The 20,558-nt window shown below is 39.1% G+C and overlaps 2 protein-coding genes across 6 annotated transcripts; both read right to left on the bottom strand.

Moving 5' to 3' along the window:
• Positions 1-929: 929 nt before the first annotated feature.
• On the bottom strand, positions 930-8,516 carry slc19a2 (solute carrier family 19 member 2). Of its 5 annotated transcripts, none has more exons than XM_083533527.1 (7): positions 8,276-8,516; positions 5,201-5,752; positions 3,159-3,390; positions 2,874-3,066; positions 2,567-2,708; positions 1,621-1,704; positions 930-1,515 (listed from the first exon to the last, which is right to left on the bottom strand). In XM_083533527.1, the coding sequence occupies exons 1-7, from the start codon at positions 8,402-8,404 to the stop codon at positions 1,387-1,389; spliced, it is 1,461 nt and encodes a 486-aa protein (XP_083389653.1). In that variant the 5' UTR covers positions 8,405-8,516; the 3' UTR covers positions 930-1,386. The 5 variants fall into 5 exon arrangements, with proteins under 5 accessions (XP_083389653.1, XP_083389655.1, XP_083389656.1 ...); XM_083533529.1 differs by having other exon boundaries at positions 930-1,494; XM_083533530.1 differs by having other exon boundaries at positions 930-1,499; positions 1,626-1,704.
• Positions 8,517-14,430: 5,914 nt separating this feature from the next.
• psmb3 (proteasome 20S subunit beta 3) lies at positions 14,431-19,783 on the bottom strand. Its single transcript, XM_083534598.1, has 6 exons — positions 19,627-19,783; positions 18,119-18,303; positions 17,706-17,813; positions 15,583-15,760; positions 15,224-15,318; positions 14,431-14,605 (listed from the first exon to the last, which is right to left on the bottom strand). The coding sequence occupies exons 1-6, from the start codon at positions 19,627-19,629 to the stop codon at positions 14,557-14,559; spliced, it is 618 nt and encodes a 205-aa protein (XP_083390724.1). The 5' UTR covers positions 19,630-19,783; the 3' UTR covers positions 14,431-14,556.
• Between the last annotated feature and the right edge of the window lie 775 nt (positions 19,784-20,558).

The raw sequence follows: 20,558 nt of genomic DNA, 5'->3' as shown, positions 1-20,558 counted from the left end.
AGTCCTTTCCAATAGCAGCTACATGATTCTGAGATCTATCATTTCACACCCAGATGAGAAACTTGTAAGCTGCTAATATATTTACATTTGCGGCATTTAGCAGACGCCCTTATCCAGAGCGACGTACAAAAGTGCTTCGAGTCTCTAGCAATGAATAAATCTACACTGGTACACCAGATTACACACTTAATATAAATATAACTCTTGAATTCTACAAAGCATTACAAAAGGTGCCACATTCATTGACTCACGTGATACAACGTGATACATTAAGGAGGGTGTGAATGTTTGAACAATGTTAATTATCTAGTAATCATTTATAAACTTTGAAATAAAAAGAAACTTTTTGAAACCAAATCATAATTATATAATAATAATAATAGCAGTGAGGAAAAAAAAAAGCTATTTTTATTATTCTACTATATATATATTTATTTCTTAAGTTGCAGATTGCATATGTACAACTTATGACCTCAGTATTTAAAACGGCAAGTTAAAACCGCACAAGCGAACAGCCAAAGTATCAGTGTTTGTTTGGTCTAAGAATAGAACCAATTACATTACAGTATACTGCTCTTAATGGCAGTTTTGTACAATACCCAAGACTTTTGGACAGTCCTGTATGTCAAGATCCAGTTCCATATAATTCCTTACTTACAAGGTCAGGATAAGAAAAGTAACATGATGATATGTTTACAACAAATACTTTTTGATGCTTGATCTTTAGTTCCTTTATGACAACACAAAGGGTGATTCAGCTGTTACTGGCAACATTTTCTTGAACGGTTTTCGAGTGTTAGTGTTGTATAATCAGAAAAGCGTTCTTGCGGTGTTTCACAATACAGCTGCTGCGGCCACTTTTGACTTGCGCCACAAGACTCTGGAGACGGTTGAGCTCTAGTTGGTCTTGTTAAAAATTTCAGCACTGGTTTGTTTTTTGTTTTGTTTTTTTGGCACTTAACAGTCCGGAGAAGTAAAACAGGAAGAAAACGGAGACTGAATCTGCTCACCGGTTTTGGGGGGGGGGTTTGGGTATGTTTTTCTTCCAGTGAAAGCTGGGCTACAGTTTTGACAGGATTTTTGCAGGGCCTAGCTGTCTGGTGTGACCTTGTCTATGCAGCATTAATGGACTTGCAGTGTTACGCATAGATACAATCAGTACAACACTTTTCTTGTATTCATTTCATGTATATTCACACAGTTTTTGGTCCCATTTCCTCGCGATATTGCTCTTTCAGCTACTACTTTCGTGCAGAAACACTGCAAAAGTGTGTAACGGAATTTGCCGGGCCTGCACGCAGCAGACAATAAGTGCCTTTACAATACCTTATCACTTTAATAAATATCCTCGTTTAAATCAAAAGTGCTTAGACTCTTATCCACGTATTAAATGATGCTGCTCTCTTTGCAGATGAGAGTCTCGCCACCAGAGGAGTGGTTTTCGGTTTCAGTCTGTGCTCCGGCAGCATCAGCCTGTGCTCCGGCAGCATCAGCCTGTGCTCCGGCAGCATCAGCCTGTGCTCCGGCAGCATCAGCCTGTGCTCCGGCAGCATCAGCCTGTGCTCCGGCAGCATCAGCCTGTGCTCCGGCAGCATCAGCCTGTGCTCCGGCAGCATCAGCCCTACCTCGTGTAGCCACTTTGTATAAGCCGGCGATAAGGAAGATCACTGCGATTGCAGCGAAGTAACTACCGTAGATCAGGAACTGTAGAATGAACAAGGAACTTGTTAGCATTGTTCAAGGTTAAGTTATTACAAAATCACTTCATATGACACTAATGTAGTTATGTAGCTACTCTTTTTAGTCTGGTTTCATATAATTACAAATGCAAAATACTTCTTTCTGAAATATTTTGAGGTCATGGGCCATTCCACATAATGTGTGTAAAGGAGTTTGTGGTGGATATTGAGGTATGACGAATTCACTAGAGAAGTCAATCTTGTTTCAGCTTTGGTTCCTTGACTGACCGACTAAAATTTGCATAAAAGCCTTTACACTTGAAGAATTTACTAATATTTACTGGAATTCATTTCCCTCTTTATCTGTGCAAGGTTTCCTTCACCACTGGTTGCCACACAACTTAAAAACATAATAGATCCACCCCCATGATTACCATCTGTAAAATCAAGTTCTGTTCACCAAATAATTGACAAATATGGACAAAGAAATACATTTTACTTTACCAAACCAGAGCACACTTGCTCCTAATGCCTCTGGATTATCTTGATATTTAAAGAGCAGACGTTTACTACTTTTGACACTTCAGTACAAATCATGTTTGTGCAAGCAACCCTGCACAGTAGAACAGTGACACCACTCTTGTGTCAACTAATCCTTCCTGCTGGTCTTTACTGTCTTTCAGAGATGTTGCTTTGCCTTTCCGACTATTCTAATGACGTTATTCAGGCCACAAAAAAATAAATCGCTAAGGCATAAATTTTAGTTTATCAAACTATTTTAAGACCTATGGGTTTGTAAAGCGATGTTTAACGATCATGTGATAAGTGAATGTATGTATATACAAGACAATTTATACAAAATGTTCGATTTCATACATGGTTTTTACCTGAGGAAAAATATCAAGGCCCAAACCGGCAGAGTCGACCACAATCACAGTAAGAAGAGTTTGCAGCAGCAATGCCACAAATGTGTTCACACCAAACACTAGGGCATATCTCTTCATACTTAGATTTGCTGCAATCTGGAACCTGCAAAAAAATAAATAAATTGTAACAATCATTTGGTTTTGCAGCATAACTCAACTGACTGAAGTAAATAAAAAAAATTACCATTCGTTTAAAAGCCCACCCATTTTTAAACCTCAGTGATCTACTTCTAAAATAGAGGCTTGACTTAAGTGAATTAATTCTTACGTTGCTATGGTGATGAGCAACATGTAGGAAGCTCGGAAGATAATGTATGAAGTGTAGCACACCCAGATGTTCCTGACTTTGTCCATGACATACACAGCCACAGCAATGAGCATTGAGAATATGCAGAGTGCAAGTTCACCCCACACTGCCCAGGACACCTTAACATACCCTACACTGAAAGCAGCAAGGGCACCTGTTAAAGAAAAAATAAAAAGACTTACAAACAAAAAAATTTTAATAAAAATCTCAAAAGCTGTCAATTAGAGCAAAAGAGCTTCGGCATACCAAGCAAAGTAGATATCGTCTCCACATAACCATTGTAGATCACAAAATCTTTTGAAGACATAACCCTCTCCCACAGGGGCTGGGCATAATTGATGACTTGGAAGTAACCACAGGTAGACAGAGCCCACCACACTGACCAGGCCAGGAGAGTGCGGCACGAATAACACGTCACAAAATCTGCTCCAAGTGCCTTCAAGACTTCCACCAGGCCTCCAGTGTAACCACGTTTCTCCTTAAAAATCAGGGAAACAAATGCAATTATCTCATCGGATTCTCGATTTTAAAAAAAGTCTATTGTGGGTTTACACTATGAAACAAGTAAAAATGATTTCATGATGTACATATACAGTATCTCACAAAAGTGAGTACACCTCTCACATTTCAGCAACTCTTAGTATCTTCTCAAGGGACAATACTAAAGAAATTCAACTTGGAGATACTTTAGAGTAGTCAGTGTACAGCTTGTATAGTAGTACAGAGTTACTGTCCTCTAAAATTAACTCAACATAGACATTATTGTCTAAATAACTGGCAACAAAAATGAGTGGACAGTTTTGACATTTTGACTTAGGGTGAAGTGTCAATATTTGCATGAGCACCCTTGTTAGCATTGGTAGCACTGCCTTAATCCTCCTGGGCATGGAGTTCACCAGAGCGGCACAGGTTGTTTTGGATTGTTATTATATTAAAAAACTGCAGTTATGTTCTGCTTCAGACTGTCACAGTACATGATTGAATTTATGTTTCCCCTTAATTAACCACAGCTCCCCAGTAGCAGCACTCGTGCAACCCCAGACCATGATGCTACCACCACCATGCTTGATTGTAGGCAAGACACACTTTTCTTGGTACTTCTCACCAGGGCATCGCCACACATACTGGACACCATCTGAGTCAAACCAGTTTGTTTTAGTCTCATCAGACGACAGGACATGGTTCTAATTCATGCTCTTGGCCAGGCTGTTCTTCAGCAAACTGTTTGGGGGCTTTCTGGTGAGCCAGCTTCAGAAGAGGCTTTCTTCTGAAAATGATGCCCATTCAAACTCACTTGTTGCAGTGTGCGGCACATGGTCTGAGCACTGACCAGCGGACCATCCGCTTCTGCAACCTCTAAAGCAATGCTGGCAGCACTCATGTGTCTGTTTTTTAAAGCAGCTTCTTCACAACACGAGAACTCAACGTCTTTGATCAAACCGTGTAAGGCCTGTCCAGAGTGGAACCAGTCTGAGAAAACCTGTGTATTACCCTGGCCACAACACTGTAACTCAGTTTTAGGGTGTTACTGATCGTATAGCCTGGGCATCTTTATGGACAGCAACAATTCTAATTCTTTAAATCCTCAGAGTCTCTTTACCATGAGGTACCATGTTGAACATCCAGTGGTCAGTATGAGGGAATTGTACTTAAAGCACCAAATACAACCTGCTCTTATACAAAGATACACAAATTTGTCCTTTCAAGCAGACAAAAACATGAACATGACAAATAGGACATACCGCTTTGCATGGGTACACGACATACAGCTGGTGTCACTTAGGGTGTACTCACTTTTGTTGGCAGTTATTTGGACACTAATGGCTGTATGTTGATTTTTTTTTTTTTTTTTTAGAGGACAGTAAATCTGTACTGCTATACAAGCTGTACATTGTATAGAGCGCAGACCTCAACCCTGGACTTCAATAACGTCCTTGTGGCTGAATGAGCATAAAAGCCCAACATGCTCAAATTAAGTGGAACATCTTATTAGTTATTTCATAATTTATGATTATATAATCTCATACTTCAGTGCTCTAATCTGATTGGTCATTATTTGTATTATTATTAAATATTATTGTTAATTTTCCAAAGCAGCACTATTAATTTCATTGCTGTGGTATAAGAGAAACAACAGGGAATGCTGTTAAAAAAATTACACTTTTAAAAAGGTCATTCTTGTACATTGAATCACTCCACTGTGTTATAATTCTTGTTCTTCAACACAGTTTTATTCATTACATATTTTTTAACTTGTAGGTCCTAATAAAAAACAAAACAATACCAACGTTTGTGCCTACCTTCACATCAAGTGGCACTGTGCACTCAATGTCCTCGGACTTGTCAGCAGGGCCCTTTGCTGTTTTGTCCTGAGGCATGCTCTCTCCATGGTGAAAGAACAGGCTCTTACTGGGCATGGGCAAAAACCATGGTGCCAAGAATGCTAAGCAGGATGATGACAACGTGATAATTGAAAGGGTAAGCAATGAAACTTGTCCCACCGACACCAGGATCTGTCCAATCATTGATCCTACAGCTGAACCCAGCAGAGTGACACTACGGCAGAAACCAGTCACCTTTTGGTAATTGGCCGTCTCAACCACGCTGTAGATATAGGAATAGTAGGCGATCTCAGTGGCTGTAGCCATACCAAAGAAGAACTCCAGAAGCTGCATGGCCAGCACACCCTGGGCCTTCACCAGCATCGCGTAAGTAATTATGTAGCTGGCAGCCTGAATAAGGAGCACAGGCTTGTAACGGAGGTAATCCGTAGCCAGGAAAACAGGAAACAGTAAAACCAGGTAGGAATACGTCCATACAGGATAGATCTCGTTCACAACCTAGGAAGAAAAACGAATTATTTCTATTAAACGCCATTCTTCAAACATCCATGCCAACAAGTTGTAACTGATTTACAGTTCCTCCTCCTGTTTCCCCAAACTAGCTCCAGATTTTCCCTTACAACACATACATTTCAAAATTCTCCCAACTTGCTTCCTCATAAATCTGCCTGATCTTTCCAAACCTCATTAACGCAATAGTGACCTTTTCTTCAACAGCTTGTCACAATCCTCTGTATTTTTAGTAGACACAGAAACTGTACCTTGGCTTCTTCGAAATTCCTTTGAACTTTCCCAAAAACTGTTGGATAACTTCGTTTTTTCTACTGCATGTTCATGTGTCTGAACAAGGCAGTCAGTGGCCCTGTGAGGGGTTTAAGTGTTTAAGTCTATAATACCCTGCTTAATTAAATCCATGCTTATTCTGAAAACCAAATATGCTCTAACTGCATATTTTAATTCAATATTTTTTAATAATTTCAAAATAATATTTTTTTCTTCTTTCTTGTGTTGTTTATACTTTGATTGGACAATATCTGCTTAATCCATCATGTCTGGGTTTAAAAATTCCAGGAAAAAGGACAATAGAGTAATAAGTCCTTAAAGTTCACTTTCATTATACCTGCATTATACCCGTTTTTCCACATAGATTTTAGGGAGTGTAATTATCAATAACATCAGTCACTGATGCTGGCTGCATGAACCCACAATCTAAAAATAAAAGCAGACAACCTACATCTCAATCCTTTATACCGTTCCACTGGTGATAGTGTTGTACTTTGTTCCACACAAATCCAACATAATTCCCTTTAAGACAATTCTTACCAGCAAACAAATCTGATCCATGTGGAAAAATTACCTCGTACTGATTTATTTTTGGGGGACCTTAGCAATGCGAGCCCATTTAAGCTTCTTCTTTCGGCTTCTTCCATTAGGGGTCGCCACAGCGGATCATCCGTCTCCATACCACCCAGTCCTCTACATCTGCCTCTTTCACCTCAACCACCTCCATATCTTCTCTCACCACATCCATAAACCTGCTCTTTGGCCTTCCTCTTTTCCTCCTTCCTGGTGGCTCCATCCTCAGCATTCTACTACTGATATATCCCATGTCTCTCCTCTGCTTATGTCCAAACCATCTCAATCTCGCCTCCCTCACCTTGTCTACAAAACGTCCTACATGCGCTGTCCCTCTAATAAACCCATTTCTAATATTGTCCATCATAGTCATTCCCAACGAAAACCTCAACATCTTCAGCTCTGCTACCTCCAGCTCCATGTCCTGTCTTTTACTCAATGCCACTGTCTCTAATCCATACAACATCGCAGGTCTCACCACAGTCCTATAAACTTTCCCTTTCACTCTTCCAGATACCCTTCTATCACAAATCACTCCTGCCACTCTTCTCCACCCACTCCACCCTGCCTGCACTCTTTTCTTTACTTCTCTAACACACATATTCTTATAATTAAAATCATAGAAAACTTGACAAAGTACTTTGTTAGTGTACTCACACATCTGTACTTTTCTTTTGCCTGATAGACGCATGCATAATAAAACCCCTCCTTTCTGCAAGCCATAATTTTAAACGTTTCAAGCCATTGGGGAGACAAAGAATGAAAGCTGAAATAATGCAGTAGCTCTCATAATGCAGTATTTTGGCAGCTAGATAATTACATTTTACTTTTAGAGCTATAATGTTTGATAACATGTCAGATGTTATGTGCAACAGGGCTCCAATTTAAACTCAAACCAATAACTGAAATGAACGCAGGATTTTTATCTTGTGAATTTTTGTTCTTTAACTAAATTTAAGAGTTTACACTTTTTTTTAGTTTCATTAACAATAAGAGAAATTTAAGAGTATTTTCATTTTGGTGAAACTTTGACTTTGCTGCATTTTAATATGTACATAATCTCTTATTTTTGACTTTCAGAATTGGATGGACGGATGTTAAATGGTATTGCATAATACAGGAATACATCATCAAAATGCAGTTTCGCATCTACCAGAAGTGCAAATAGCAGCATTATGCAAAGTGAGACGTAAAGATAAATATTTAAATATGTACAACCAATAAATAGAAAGGTTATTTAGTAAGTATATAAATAAAAATATTTAATATTGTGTTACACACAAAAACACACATGCATATAATTTATAGTTAAAATAAATATAGTTCTTATAAGTCAGGGCAATTTGGATTTTTATTCAAGTACAGGAATAGAGTAGCTCATCCGCCAGTGGTTAAACGAAATAATATATTTTACTTCTTTAGGAAAAATGTCCTTTATAAAAGTAATTTAAACTGCCAATACAGGACTGGGGGTAATGACTAACTTTCCAACTTTATCAGTTCCTTTCAGCTTTAACGAGCACTGAAAGAAGACGCGAATTAAATTAAATGCAGAAATGAACGGATTAAAGGTATAAAACAGTGAAGCAATCAGACTTGAGAATCGAAAAAAAAGATCTTTGAATTTGTAGAGCTGTACATGTTTAACCCTCATGGCGGACTCACCTCTCTCTCAGTCAAGTTCTTGTCAGGTCCCATGAGAAAGGCGGTGAGAAAAGGTTCTGACGGCCTGAGACTGGAGAAAAATCCGTAAATACATAACAAGACCGTGGGATAAATCCATGTTTTAGACATTGCAACACAAACGATGTCGCGCGACCTTCCTCCACTATGCGCTGTCAAACTCACGTTACTGGTACTGTACGGGTAGAATTTATGGCGGCGCAGGAAAGTGACGTCGCCAATAAACGCAGCCAATCGGAAAGCTTGATTCCTCAACGTAAAAGCCACCGCCTTTTTTTTTTTTTTTTAACCAGTTTAAAGAGTGACTAGGTCAGGCCTAATACATTGATCACGATATACCGGTCGATCTACCGGTGTGTGTAGATCGCATAACATAAAAAAATAGATAGGTAGATCATTTTGACATGGTCATTTTATAAGCTGAAAAAGTGTTTGCAATCTGATCTATATTGTCTGGAGTAGGAGTTCTTAATGTAGAAGTATAATAATAAGGTGTATTAAAAGTCTGTCTGATGGCACAACAACCACCAAACTTGACTGTGTGAACAAAACACACCGATCAGCCAAAACAATTATAAAACCACTTGTCTAAAATTGTGAAGATCCCCAATTCAGCTGACTTTTCGAAGCATGGACTACACAAGACTCCTGAAGGTGTGCTGTGAGTTCTAGCACTCAGATGACAGCAGCAGAAGTCCTGTAAGTTGTGAGGGGTCTGCATGGATCAGATTTGTTCATCCAGCACGTCCCACAGATGCTCATTCATGTTGAGATATGGGGAACATACGGAACACTGAGCCATGAAGGGGTGTAACTTGGTCATTTCGATAGTTAAAATACTGTATATTCATTCCTCTTTTTATATTTGCATTCAGATGTGAATTTATAAAATCTTCTGCTGGACATGACATTTTCTGTCTATTCTTAATATCAAACATTTTCAACAAGCCACATGTTCAACAGAAACTTGCACCATCCGAATTTTATTGAAGATCATAGGATCCCATTTCCTCAACCACCTGCCTAATATTATGAGGATCCCTCCTATGCTTCCAATCCAGCGGACTCATCGAAGTACGGACTCCACAAAACCTCTGAAGTGCTGCTGAAACAGGCACTAAAACGATAACAGCAGATGCTTTAAATCCTGTAAGTAGTGAGGAGGTGTCTGCATGGATCAGTTTTGTTCTTTTAGCAGATCTCACAGATAATCAATCATGTCACTGTGTCATGTTCCTCAAACCATTCCTAAACTTTCTTTTGCACTGTTGGAGGGAGCATTGTCCTGCTGAAAGAGGGTACTGAGGAACGGTGAAAACTGTTGCCACGAAGGGGTGTAACTTGGTCAATTTTATAGTTCAAATATTAAATATTCATTTGAATTCAGGTGTGAATTTATCATTAATTAATATAATAAGATATAATTAATATATCTTGGACACAATTTTCTGTGAATTCTTAATTATAGGTTTTGAAATGTGTCATTTTCCAGAAATCACACATTCAACAGAAACTTGCACCAAATCTAGATTTGGGGAGGACTGTAGGAAGAAAAACCCCCAAAACCAAACAAAACAAAAGCATTCTCTAACTTTTCTCATTCATATTTTTGCAGTGTTGGATGGAGGATTATCCTGCCGAAAGAAGCCACTAGAGAACTTGGGGAACACTGTTGCCATAAAGGGGTGTATCTTGGCCTACGGCGGATGTTTAGCTAGGTGCTACAGGTCATAGTAATGCCGCATGACTGTTTAAGAGTACTCTAAAATGTTAGAACTAGTGTTCTGCATGGAAGAGTATGAGAAAATTCAATAAACTAATAGAAATTCTCCTATCTGGCTACAAATAGCATTTGCAAGCTGTCATATTGGCCACAGGGTCTAGAAACATTTGCTATATTAAACATTTTTTATTTAACATTTATATGCTTTAAGGGAAAAAAAGAGATTGCTGCAAAGGTTTTTTGTTCACCTCTCACATGAAACCTCAACAAAATATAATTTGGTGTGGGGTGCACAAAGTTTTGCATACAATTGTATGAATGTGAAGGTAGAACACAACATGAGAAAATTGTAGTTCACCATAGTGAAACATCATCCTAAAAAGTTAAAATACTGTACATGCTTAAAATTTGCATTCACATTAAATACATTTATAACATTGTATGCCAGACACACCATTTTCTGTAATGCTTTATTGTAGGTCATGAAATATACTTTTGAAAAAATATTTTCAACAGGTACTTCCTCATCTGAATTGAAAAATGTCCATTCACTCGTTTATCCCCCTTTTATTTCAGTTGATATTCTGATTCTTGAGCGGTCATTAGGACAGATACCAGTTAACCACAGTTATTAGCTAATTCTATGCTTCTATGCTCCTTTTAGAAAAACACTGAAAGCAGTGTCAACAGAAAAACATGGGGGGGAAAAAAGAGAGATGCAGTGCTAAAGAGGGTTTTTTAGAAATCTTGGGTTCTTTCTTGAAATGTTGAAAAGACGGTCACGTAATTTTGTAATAATCTTAAAATTATAATAACCACACCACATGCCTTCTTTCTGATGAGTTATTTTGACAATAATGTTTTTTTAAGGGCTTGTTTTTTTTTTTTAGAACATAATATTATGACCAAGTTGCAATATTTTGAAAACAAAGTCACAATACTATGGTAAACTGATCTTCTTCTTCTTCTTCTTTCGGCTGCTCCCATTAGGGGTCGCCACAGCGGATCATCCGTCTCCATACCACCCTGTCCTCTACATCTGCCTCTTTCACACCAACTACTTGCATGTCTTCCCTCACCACATCCATGAACCTCCTCCTTGGCCTTCCTCTTTTCCTCCTACCTGGTGGCTCCATCTTCAGCATTTTTCTACCAATATAATTCGTGTCCCTTCTCTGCACATGTCCAAACCATCTCAATCTCGCCTCCCTCACCTTGTCACCAAAACATCCTACATGTGCTGTCCCTCTAATAAACTCATTTCTAATCTTGTCCATCCTCGTCACTCCCAACGAAAACCTTAACATCTTCAGCTCTGCTACCTCCAGCTCCATCTCCTGTCTTTTACTCAATACCACTGTCTCTAATCCATACAACATCGCAGGTCTCACCACAGTCCTATAAACTTTCCCTTTTATTCTTGCAGATACCCTACTATCACAAATCACTCCTGTCACTCTTCTCCACCCACTCCACCCTGCCTGCACTCTTTTCTTTACTTCTCTAACACACTCTCCATTACTATGCACTGTTGACCCCAGGTACCTGAACTCCTCCACCTTCTCCACCTCTTCTCCCTGCAACCGCATCACTCCACTGCCCTTCCTCTCATTCACACACATGTACTCTGTCTTACTCCTACTGACTTTCATTCCCCTTCTCTCCAGCGCATATCTCCACCTCTCCAGGCTCTTCTCAACCTGCTCTCTACTCTCACCACAAATCACAATATCATCTGCAAACATCATAGTCCAGGGAGACTCCTGTCTGACCTCGTCCGTCAACCTGTCCATCACCACTGCAAACAGGAAAGGGCTCAGGGCCGATCCTTGATGCAGTCCAACCTTCACCCTGAACCAGTCTGTCGTACCTACTGCACACTTCACTGCCGTCACACTGTCCTCATACATGTCCTGCACCACCCTCACATACTTCTCTGACACACCTGACTTCCTCATACAATACCACAACTCCTCTCTCGGCACCCTGTCGTACGCTTTCTCTAACTCCACAAATACACAATGCAGCTCCTTCTGTCCTTCTCTATACTTCTCCATCAACATCCTCAAAGCAAATAAGGCATCTGTGGTGCTCTTCCTCGGCATGAAACCATACTGTTGCTCACAGATGGTCACCTCTTCTCTTAGCCTGGCTTCCACTACTCTTTCCCATAACTTCATGGTGTGACTGATCAACTTAATTCCCCTGTAGTTACTGCAGGTCTGCACATCTCCCTTATGTTTAAAGATCGGTACCAGCACACTCCTTCTCCATTCCTCAGGCATCCTCTCCCCTTCCAGAATCCTGTTAAACAATCTGGTTAAAAACTCCACTGCCATCTCTCCTAAACATCTCCACGCTTCTACCGGTATGTCATCTGGTCCAACCGACTTTCCATTCTTCATCCTCTTAATCGCTGCTCTCACTTCCTCCTTACTAATCCTATCTACATCCTGCTTCACCAACTCCACATCCTCCAACCTTCTCTCTCTCTGATTTTCCTCATTCATCAGCTGCTCAAAATACTCCCTCCATCTTCTCAACACACTCTCCTCATTAGTCAACACATTTCCCTCTCCATCTTTTATTGCTCTAACTTGCAGTACATCCTTCCCAGCTCGGTCCCTCTGCTTGGCCAATCGGTACAAATCCTTTTCTCCTTCCTTAGTGTCCAACCTCTCATACAGCTCCTCATATGCCTTTTCCTTGGCTTTCGCCACATCCCTTTTAACCTGCTGCCGCATCTCCTTGTACTCCTGCCTACTTTTCTCATCACTCTGTCGATCCCACTTCTGTTTTGCCAACCTCTTTCCCCTAAATGCTCTCCTGCACTTCCTCATTCCACCACCACGTCTCCTTGTCTTGCTTTCTATTTCCAGATGTCACACCAAGTACTTTTCTAGCTGCCTCCCTCATCGCTCCTGCAGTAGTTGCCCAATCATCCGGCACCTCTTCACCACCACCAAGCCCCTGTCTGACCTCTTCCCTGAACCTCACACTACACTCTTCCTCCTTCAGTTTCCACCATCTTATTCTTCTTTCAATCCTTACTTTCCTCCTCCTCTTCTTCGCCTCCGAAACCATCCTACAGACCACCATCCGATGCTGTCTAGCTACACTGTCCCCCGCCAACACCTTACAGTCTCCAATCTCCTTCAGGTTGCATCTCCTACACAGAACATAATCCACCTGTGTGCACCTTCCTCCACTCTTATACGTCACACTATGATCCTCCTTCTTCTTAAAATACGTGTTCACCACTGCCATTTCCATCCTTTTAGCAAAATCTACCACCATCTGCCCTTCCACATTCCTCTCCTTGAAACCATACCTACCCATCACCTCCTCATCACCTCTGTTCCCTTCACCTACATGCCCATTAAAGTCTGCCCCAATCACCAATCGTTCTTTCCTAGGTACACCATCTACCACTTCATCTAATTCACTCAGAATCTTTCCTTCTCCTCCATCTCACAGCCAACTTGTGGAGCATAGGCACTGATGACATTTATCATCATCCCTTCAACCTCCACCTTCACGATCATCACCCTATCAGAAACTCTCTTCACCTCCACTACACTCTTACTGTACTCTTCCTTCAGAATCACCCCTACACCATTTCTCTTTCCATCCACACCATGATAAAACAGTTTAAACCCACCCTCAATGTTCCTGGCCTTACTCCCTTTCCACTTGGACTCCTGAACACACAGCATATCTACCATTCTCCTCTCCATCATATCAGCTACCTCTCTCCCTTTACCAGTCATAGTACCAACATTTAAAGTACCAACCCGAACCTCTACTCTCCTACACTGCTCCTTTTCCCGCCGTCTCTGTAGACGTCTTCCTCCTCTCCTTCTCCTCCTTCGGCCAACAGTAGCCCAATTTCCACCGGTACCCTGTCGGCTAACGATACCTGTGGCGGTCGTTGTTAACCCGGGCCTCGACCGATCCGGTATGAAATTCTCATTTGTGATCCGCATATTTGATTTGGCACATGTTTTACGCTGGATGCCCTTCCTAACGCAACCCTCCCCATTTACCCGGGCTTGGGACCGGCACTAAGAGTACACTGGCTTGTGCCCCCCTAATGGCTGGGTTAATACTATGGTAAACTGATACCTGTGTAAAAATTAGCGATGAAATTGTTTATGAAAGAGAATTTGCCTTCAATGCCATCAGTGCTTACGTGTGCTGTTTCATAAGGGATGTGCAGATAAATGCCAAATGTTGAGTCTGTATGCTGCAACAGTCTCATTTACTACACTTATTCGCTGTTATGCTGCTCACGTCTTTAGATCATTTCCAGCCTAATTACTCAGTGACGTTTTACAGTTGTACCTATAAATATTCCTGTTAAATTCTTTTTCACCACCTCTACCATGCATGGAAAGAGGACAAAACCACAAAGTTAAATGTTAGACCAGTTTATTGACGAGTACATCTGAAAGAAGAAATTGATCCAAATTTTTTTTTCTACATACAAAAAAAAAAAAAGAAAAAGGGTGGTGGGGAGAGAAAAGCAGTGGCGTTGTTTCTAGTCCATTCTGGCCTTCAGGGTCCGTGTAGTTATCTTATCCTTCTCACTGTGAATCAGAAAAATATAACAAATGCAAAGCATAAATAATAAACACTCTATACACCGACATTTGACACGATAACTTTAAAAAATATTATTTTAATGAACAGACAATATAATAGATGCATTCAATCTTTCCACTGTAAATCAAATAATAAAAACTATAGTATTGCATGGGAAAGTTTATCAGTATAAAACAACTTGCATTACTTTTTATATTCTTCCCTGCATTAATGACTTAATTAATAAGAAATGATTTAACCCATCATTAGTTAAAGCAAAAAAACACTAAACCCTGCAATTTGGAGAGTCTGGAGTTTTAGCACAATGCTTAACTACAGGTACAGTCAAGACCTTTCACACTGGACAGTAAACTAGTGAAGAAAAGCTTTGACACTTGACCTTGACTCGGTTTGGATCAACTCCAAAATCTGTCCATGTGCTGTTTTTACTGTGCTCATTTCTTAGAAATGCTACATACATTCGAGCACTCAATCTTTAAATATGTGCGAATTTGAGTAGCTGCGTCCCATTTCGGCTGGTCTCCATCATCAAAACCTCTCAGGCACCGATGTGTAGATTCCTGTTGAGAATTGTGATATGGGTGCTTGTATTGTATACTTACATGACATGCACTATAACTCCCATACCAGAAACAGCATCTCTATCGACTGCATTTAGCATCGCCTGTGAAATAGTCTCAAAGAGATCTTCTGGCTCCTGCAATGATAATGAATAGCAGAGTTTATGCCAGCTCTTGCATGTTCACCAGACTTCTTGTGTGTCTAAACCTAGGGCAGGAGAACATTCAACATACAGCTTGAATACGATGAAGCACAAAGGCAATATTTTGTGAGTTTTTCCAGAATGGCTTTCGTCAGCACTGGAACTTAATATTTTAGTGTGTTTATTCTAATTTATAAAAAAAAAGACATTTCACTACATCTTTAATGATTAGCAGAACACGACCTTCTGCACACTTACCATGTCAGGCACCCACAATGACTCGCACATGCCGTACATCTGCTCTGCACAAGTGCCGCTGACCACAAAATCTTCTGTTATCATGGGGCAGCCAATCAGGTCCAAAGAACAGATGAACGGCTCAGAGGTTTTTGGGTCCAGACCAGCAATCACAGGCTCGATGTAGTACGGGCCAAACCTAGGAAAGCAGATCCAAGAGGCTTTGTGTCCAGTTCATGTTAAACACATTTGAGCACTACTAAGGTTAATTTACGGAGTGCAGACTAAATATTTCCACAGCTAAATGTCTTTGTCTGGTTTAAAGGAAAGAAAATAATTTGAATCCTTTTGTTTACTTATTTGGCAAAACCCCTCGAGTTTAGTACATAATGTTACTTTTCTAGAAATCTCCTTTCAATCTGCAAGTCCAACAGGCAACAACACAAAATACTCTACATAAAATATTGCACACTTTTTGTGCACCGTTAAAATTTTTTTATATTTTATAAATAGGTATTTTCCAAGGGAGGTTAATTTCTATAGTCTGAAGATCCCATAATGTTGATCATATTGCTTAGTAGACAAAAATAGGATTACAATTACAACATGTTTGCTATTTATTATTACTCATTATTAATCTGTTGTAATGGTCATTACCAATTAGTTGGTTAGTAAATCATGCTTTGCATTCAGGGATTTTTTTAACTGGTAAAATCTTAAAAGATTGTAGATAGAAACAGTATAATTGAATATGTTGCATTGGTCTGCAGAAGAGAGACCTGATCTGCAATCACTTGTAGAGAAAATGAAGTGATGAAACTCAATGATCACTCACCATTTGACTATTTGCAGTTATTGCTGTTTTTCCAGGCAATGAAAATAATAATAAATACCGTATTTTCCGGACTATAAGCCGCTACTTTTTCCCCACGCTTTGAACCCCACGGTTTAAACAACGAAGCGGCTAATTTATGGATTTTTCCGGGGTTTTTCCCGGTTTCACAAGTTTCAAGCTGCCAAAAAACTGATCCCCATAACATTAGACCGATGAACTTGCCGAACGGGTTCAGGTTAACCAATGAAATTCTTTATATTAAATCAGATGCGCTCCCACTGAATCGGGCCGCACCACATCATAAATATGGATGATGTTCCTCTGATGTTTGACCTGCCGCTCACTCGCACTGGCAACAGGAAATACGAATCATTCGTCACGCTGAAAACAACCGGCCATGAAAAAACACACTTAACCTGTGTTCTGAGCTGCACGGCATCGGGAGAAAAGCTTTAGATTTTAGAGTTTAAAGTTTAGATTTTTAAACGCACAACGATGCCAAAAGATTAACTCTCGAGAGAAATTGTTGTGAAAGGAAGGAGGAAGACACAATGGAGTGAACAATGACTTTCTTGGTAGGCTACTGTTTAGATACAAGCCATGTAACAGACACTGTCTTTCGTTAAAGCTTGAGTAAAGTTCATTAGTTTTAATGTAGACTGCGGCTTATAGACAGGTGCGGCTTATTTATGTTCAAAATAAAAATCTTTGTAAAATTCAGTGGGTGCGGCTTATATTTGGGTGCGCTTAATTGTCCGGAAATTACTGTAAATAACACTACCATCAGCTTTATTAAAGGACATTGAAATTAAAATCTACATTGTAAAAGTTAGATTCTTGAAGGACAACCCATCAAAGTTCTGAACTTTACTGAACTTACATTTAAGGGCCTTCCTCAAGGGCCCAACTGTAGCAGCTTGGTTTTGCTGAGATTTGAACACGTAACTTTGGGTTTAGAAGTCCAAAATTTTAACCACTTATCTACCATTTCCACTGTTTTTATTTTATATATATATAAAATATTAGTCCCTCTCAGTTAGCATTATTTGTAATACATTGTTCACTGTTCATTACTCAATGAAAAAACAACAACAAATCAGTGTTTTACAGAATTGGTGCCTCTTACTGGACTTGTTTTTCAAAACTTGTGCATTTTTCAAACATTGACAACAAATAAAAGGCTACAGATATACGTTTACAACAATTATACATATTCTGATTTGTGTTTTAGTTCAAAGAAAACCTAGGGATGTCAGGATGTGTCTTTATATTTATTTTGTTTTGCATAAAAGTGAACAAGTGCACAAACCTCCTCTCATACAGCATGTTGGAGACCATGCTCATGAAGGTCTTGGGCTTGATCTGACGCCCTTCTTTGAGCTCGTACAGGTTGAGACGGAATTTGAGCCGTTGAGATCTGGCAAGATGAATGGAAGAAAGTATTTTAATACGTCGTAAAAACTAACGATCTTATGTAATGTTAATTGATATACATCATTTTCAGTTAATTTGATATGAACACAGTGAGAAAAGTCAAAAATTACTTTTTGAAAATTACGCATAAATGCCTAATTGTAATTGATCATTAGGTTGATGTGGCTTTTCTATTACACACTACTGAAAATTCAGATTCTTCGAATCAGCTGAGACCAGTGATAATACTGTTACCTGCTATAATGGTTAAAAAAAAAAAAAAAAACTTTTGTAAAGTGGTGCACTTACACTGTCTGCACATCTGTGGCCAGTCCTGCCAAGCCAATGTAGAGTTTGTCACCCATGGGGAAGATTTTCTGAAAGTCTGTGGTGACCATCTGGGCTTGGATACCAAACCGCCGATCAGCTGCAATTGCAACACAATTCTTTCCACGCATGGCCATGACGGCCCCTCCGTTATATGACATTATAGACTGTAACAACAAGGCAAGGTTTACGGTGGATTAGAAGGAACACTAAAGACTTCATATTGTTATTTTTCCATTTCAAATAAATAAGAGAACACACTGCAACATGCCTAGGGTTTTTTTTTAAGTGCACTAAATTTTACATTTCTATTATTTTTTCTCACATACATTATATAGAAAAGGTTTTGAAACATCTGCTTTTTACAGCCATGTGTATTACACCCCAGGCCTCTTTACCTCACCTACATCAGTAGCTGACTTTAACAACACACTTGTAGCTGAAGGAGCCCAAATCTCCACAAACACACTACAACATCTAGTGGAACATCTTCCTGGAACAATGGCTATTATTATAACAGCAAATAAGGACTGCATGTAGAATTTACTTTTTAAAAAGCACAGACGAATCCTATGGTCAGGTGTGCACAAATGTTTGTCCATATTGTATATTACAAAATACGGTAATATTTCCACTTTCCAAGAATCAGCATCAGCATCATCAAATTTCAACATGCACACATTAAAGAGAAAATTCCACACTGAGTGAAGAAAAAAAAACATAAGCAAGCAAAAAACTATTGGTAAAAGCAATCCATTGCCCTCAAGAGCAATATATAATACACTTTTTTTGTTGTAAAAAACGGAGACTAAAACCCTTAAGAAATTAAAAGCAATAGAATGAAGGCCAAAAGTATTGGCACCCTTAAAGTGTTGTGGCACACATCACAATCATTTTAACCAATTCATTTTGAAAGATTTTTGCAACTTTGCTTTGCAAAAAATATATATTTTTCATATGTTTCAACAAATAATATAGTAAACTAAAAAATTACATAGGAAAGAGTGCACAGCTCTAAACTGACCTCAAGTACTGAAAATGCTTATTATAAAAAAACTAAACTGAATTCTAACGGCATTGTCGTGATATACAGCTGTTTTTTATTTATTATATTTGGGGGGATTTATTTCCATAACAAATGTCTAAAAATAATTGCTGAGAAACAAGTAGCTAGCTATTCTATACTTTTATTTTCTCTTTAGTTAGCTAGCTCTTGTGTTGGCTTAGCGGCATGAATAACAGATAGTTCTATAAATACAAAATGAGTTATATAAATCTACATTAACAAAATAATAGCACATTAAGCCACGGAAATACATTTTCCAAAACTATATGGACAGAAACATTCTGAAGTGTCTCCAGGTTCAGGTAGAAAATGTGAGCATGAGACGGCGAGCTTAGCCTCATGTTAGCTTTGAGCATTTTTAAAGCCTGGCGAGGCAAAATATTAATGTTTAATATAAAATAATATGTTTTACAGAGCGTCTTACCATGATGCCGGTAATGAAGAAAGCAACCCAAATGAGAGATAATATTATTTATTAAAAAGCTTGGTTTGGGACCGGTCACACACAGTGACTATACAGTTTCGCTCAGCAGCCACTTCCGCTTCAGACTTCTTCTTCTACTGCATTATTTTCTTTAACCCGCCACGTGATGCAGCTGGCGCCACCACCTGGGCTGGAGTATGAAGCACAGCGGCATCATTCCAACCTGAACGCTTACACACTAAATTTTACCTGGACCCCATTTTTGCTTTTATTAGGGCATATATTCATCGTGGCGTCGTTTCGATAAACTTGTGCAATCTCACAAAATTTATTTCCGTCCAGAGTTGCATTCATTTCTCGTCAAGCTCTGTGTAGTCTTCTACAGCACATCCCAATGATTCTGAATAGGGTTAAACCCTGAAATGATCAAGCCATGTGATCCAAATGATCTCTCATGATCCATTAAACACTCTTTTACAATCTATAACTCAATTAATCAATGTTTTTTATTTTGGAATATGCCTGTGATATAAGAGAAGAAAAAATAGAATTTACAGCAAAAAATGGCACAATATTCTGTAGTCAGATGACCATTTTTTGGGCACATAATGTTGCACAAACTCATCAGATGACAGCTGGGTGGTTTTCTTTACTCAGATCCTAAGTCCCTTTTTTATTTACAGCAGTCTCTTAAGTTGTTTTCTTCCCATGACGCAGGCCAATCATTTTATTTTCCTGAGTAAAATATTTTCACAGCCACAGGATCAGTCTTCTGACATGGGTGTTTAAGAAATGAGAAGCTACTCACTGCATTAAATGGGTTTTATTGCTATGATACAATAGGCTACTTAATACTACCTTTAATGCTAATAACTTACAAGAATAAACTAGTGCTGGTTGTGCTTGGTCTACTAACTAATGGACAATTGGTA

This window comes from Silurus aristotelis, assembly GCF_946808225.1.
Source record: "Silurus aristotelis genome assembly, chromosome: 2".
NCBI lineage: Eukaryota > Metazoa > Chordata > Actinopteri > Siluriformes > Siluridae > Silurus > Silurus aristotelis.
Note: the sequence above shows the minus strand (reverse complement) of the source record. Positions and strands in the feature narration are given on the sequence as shown.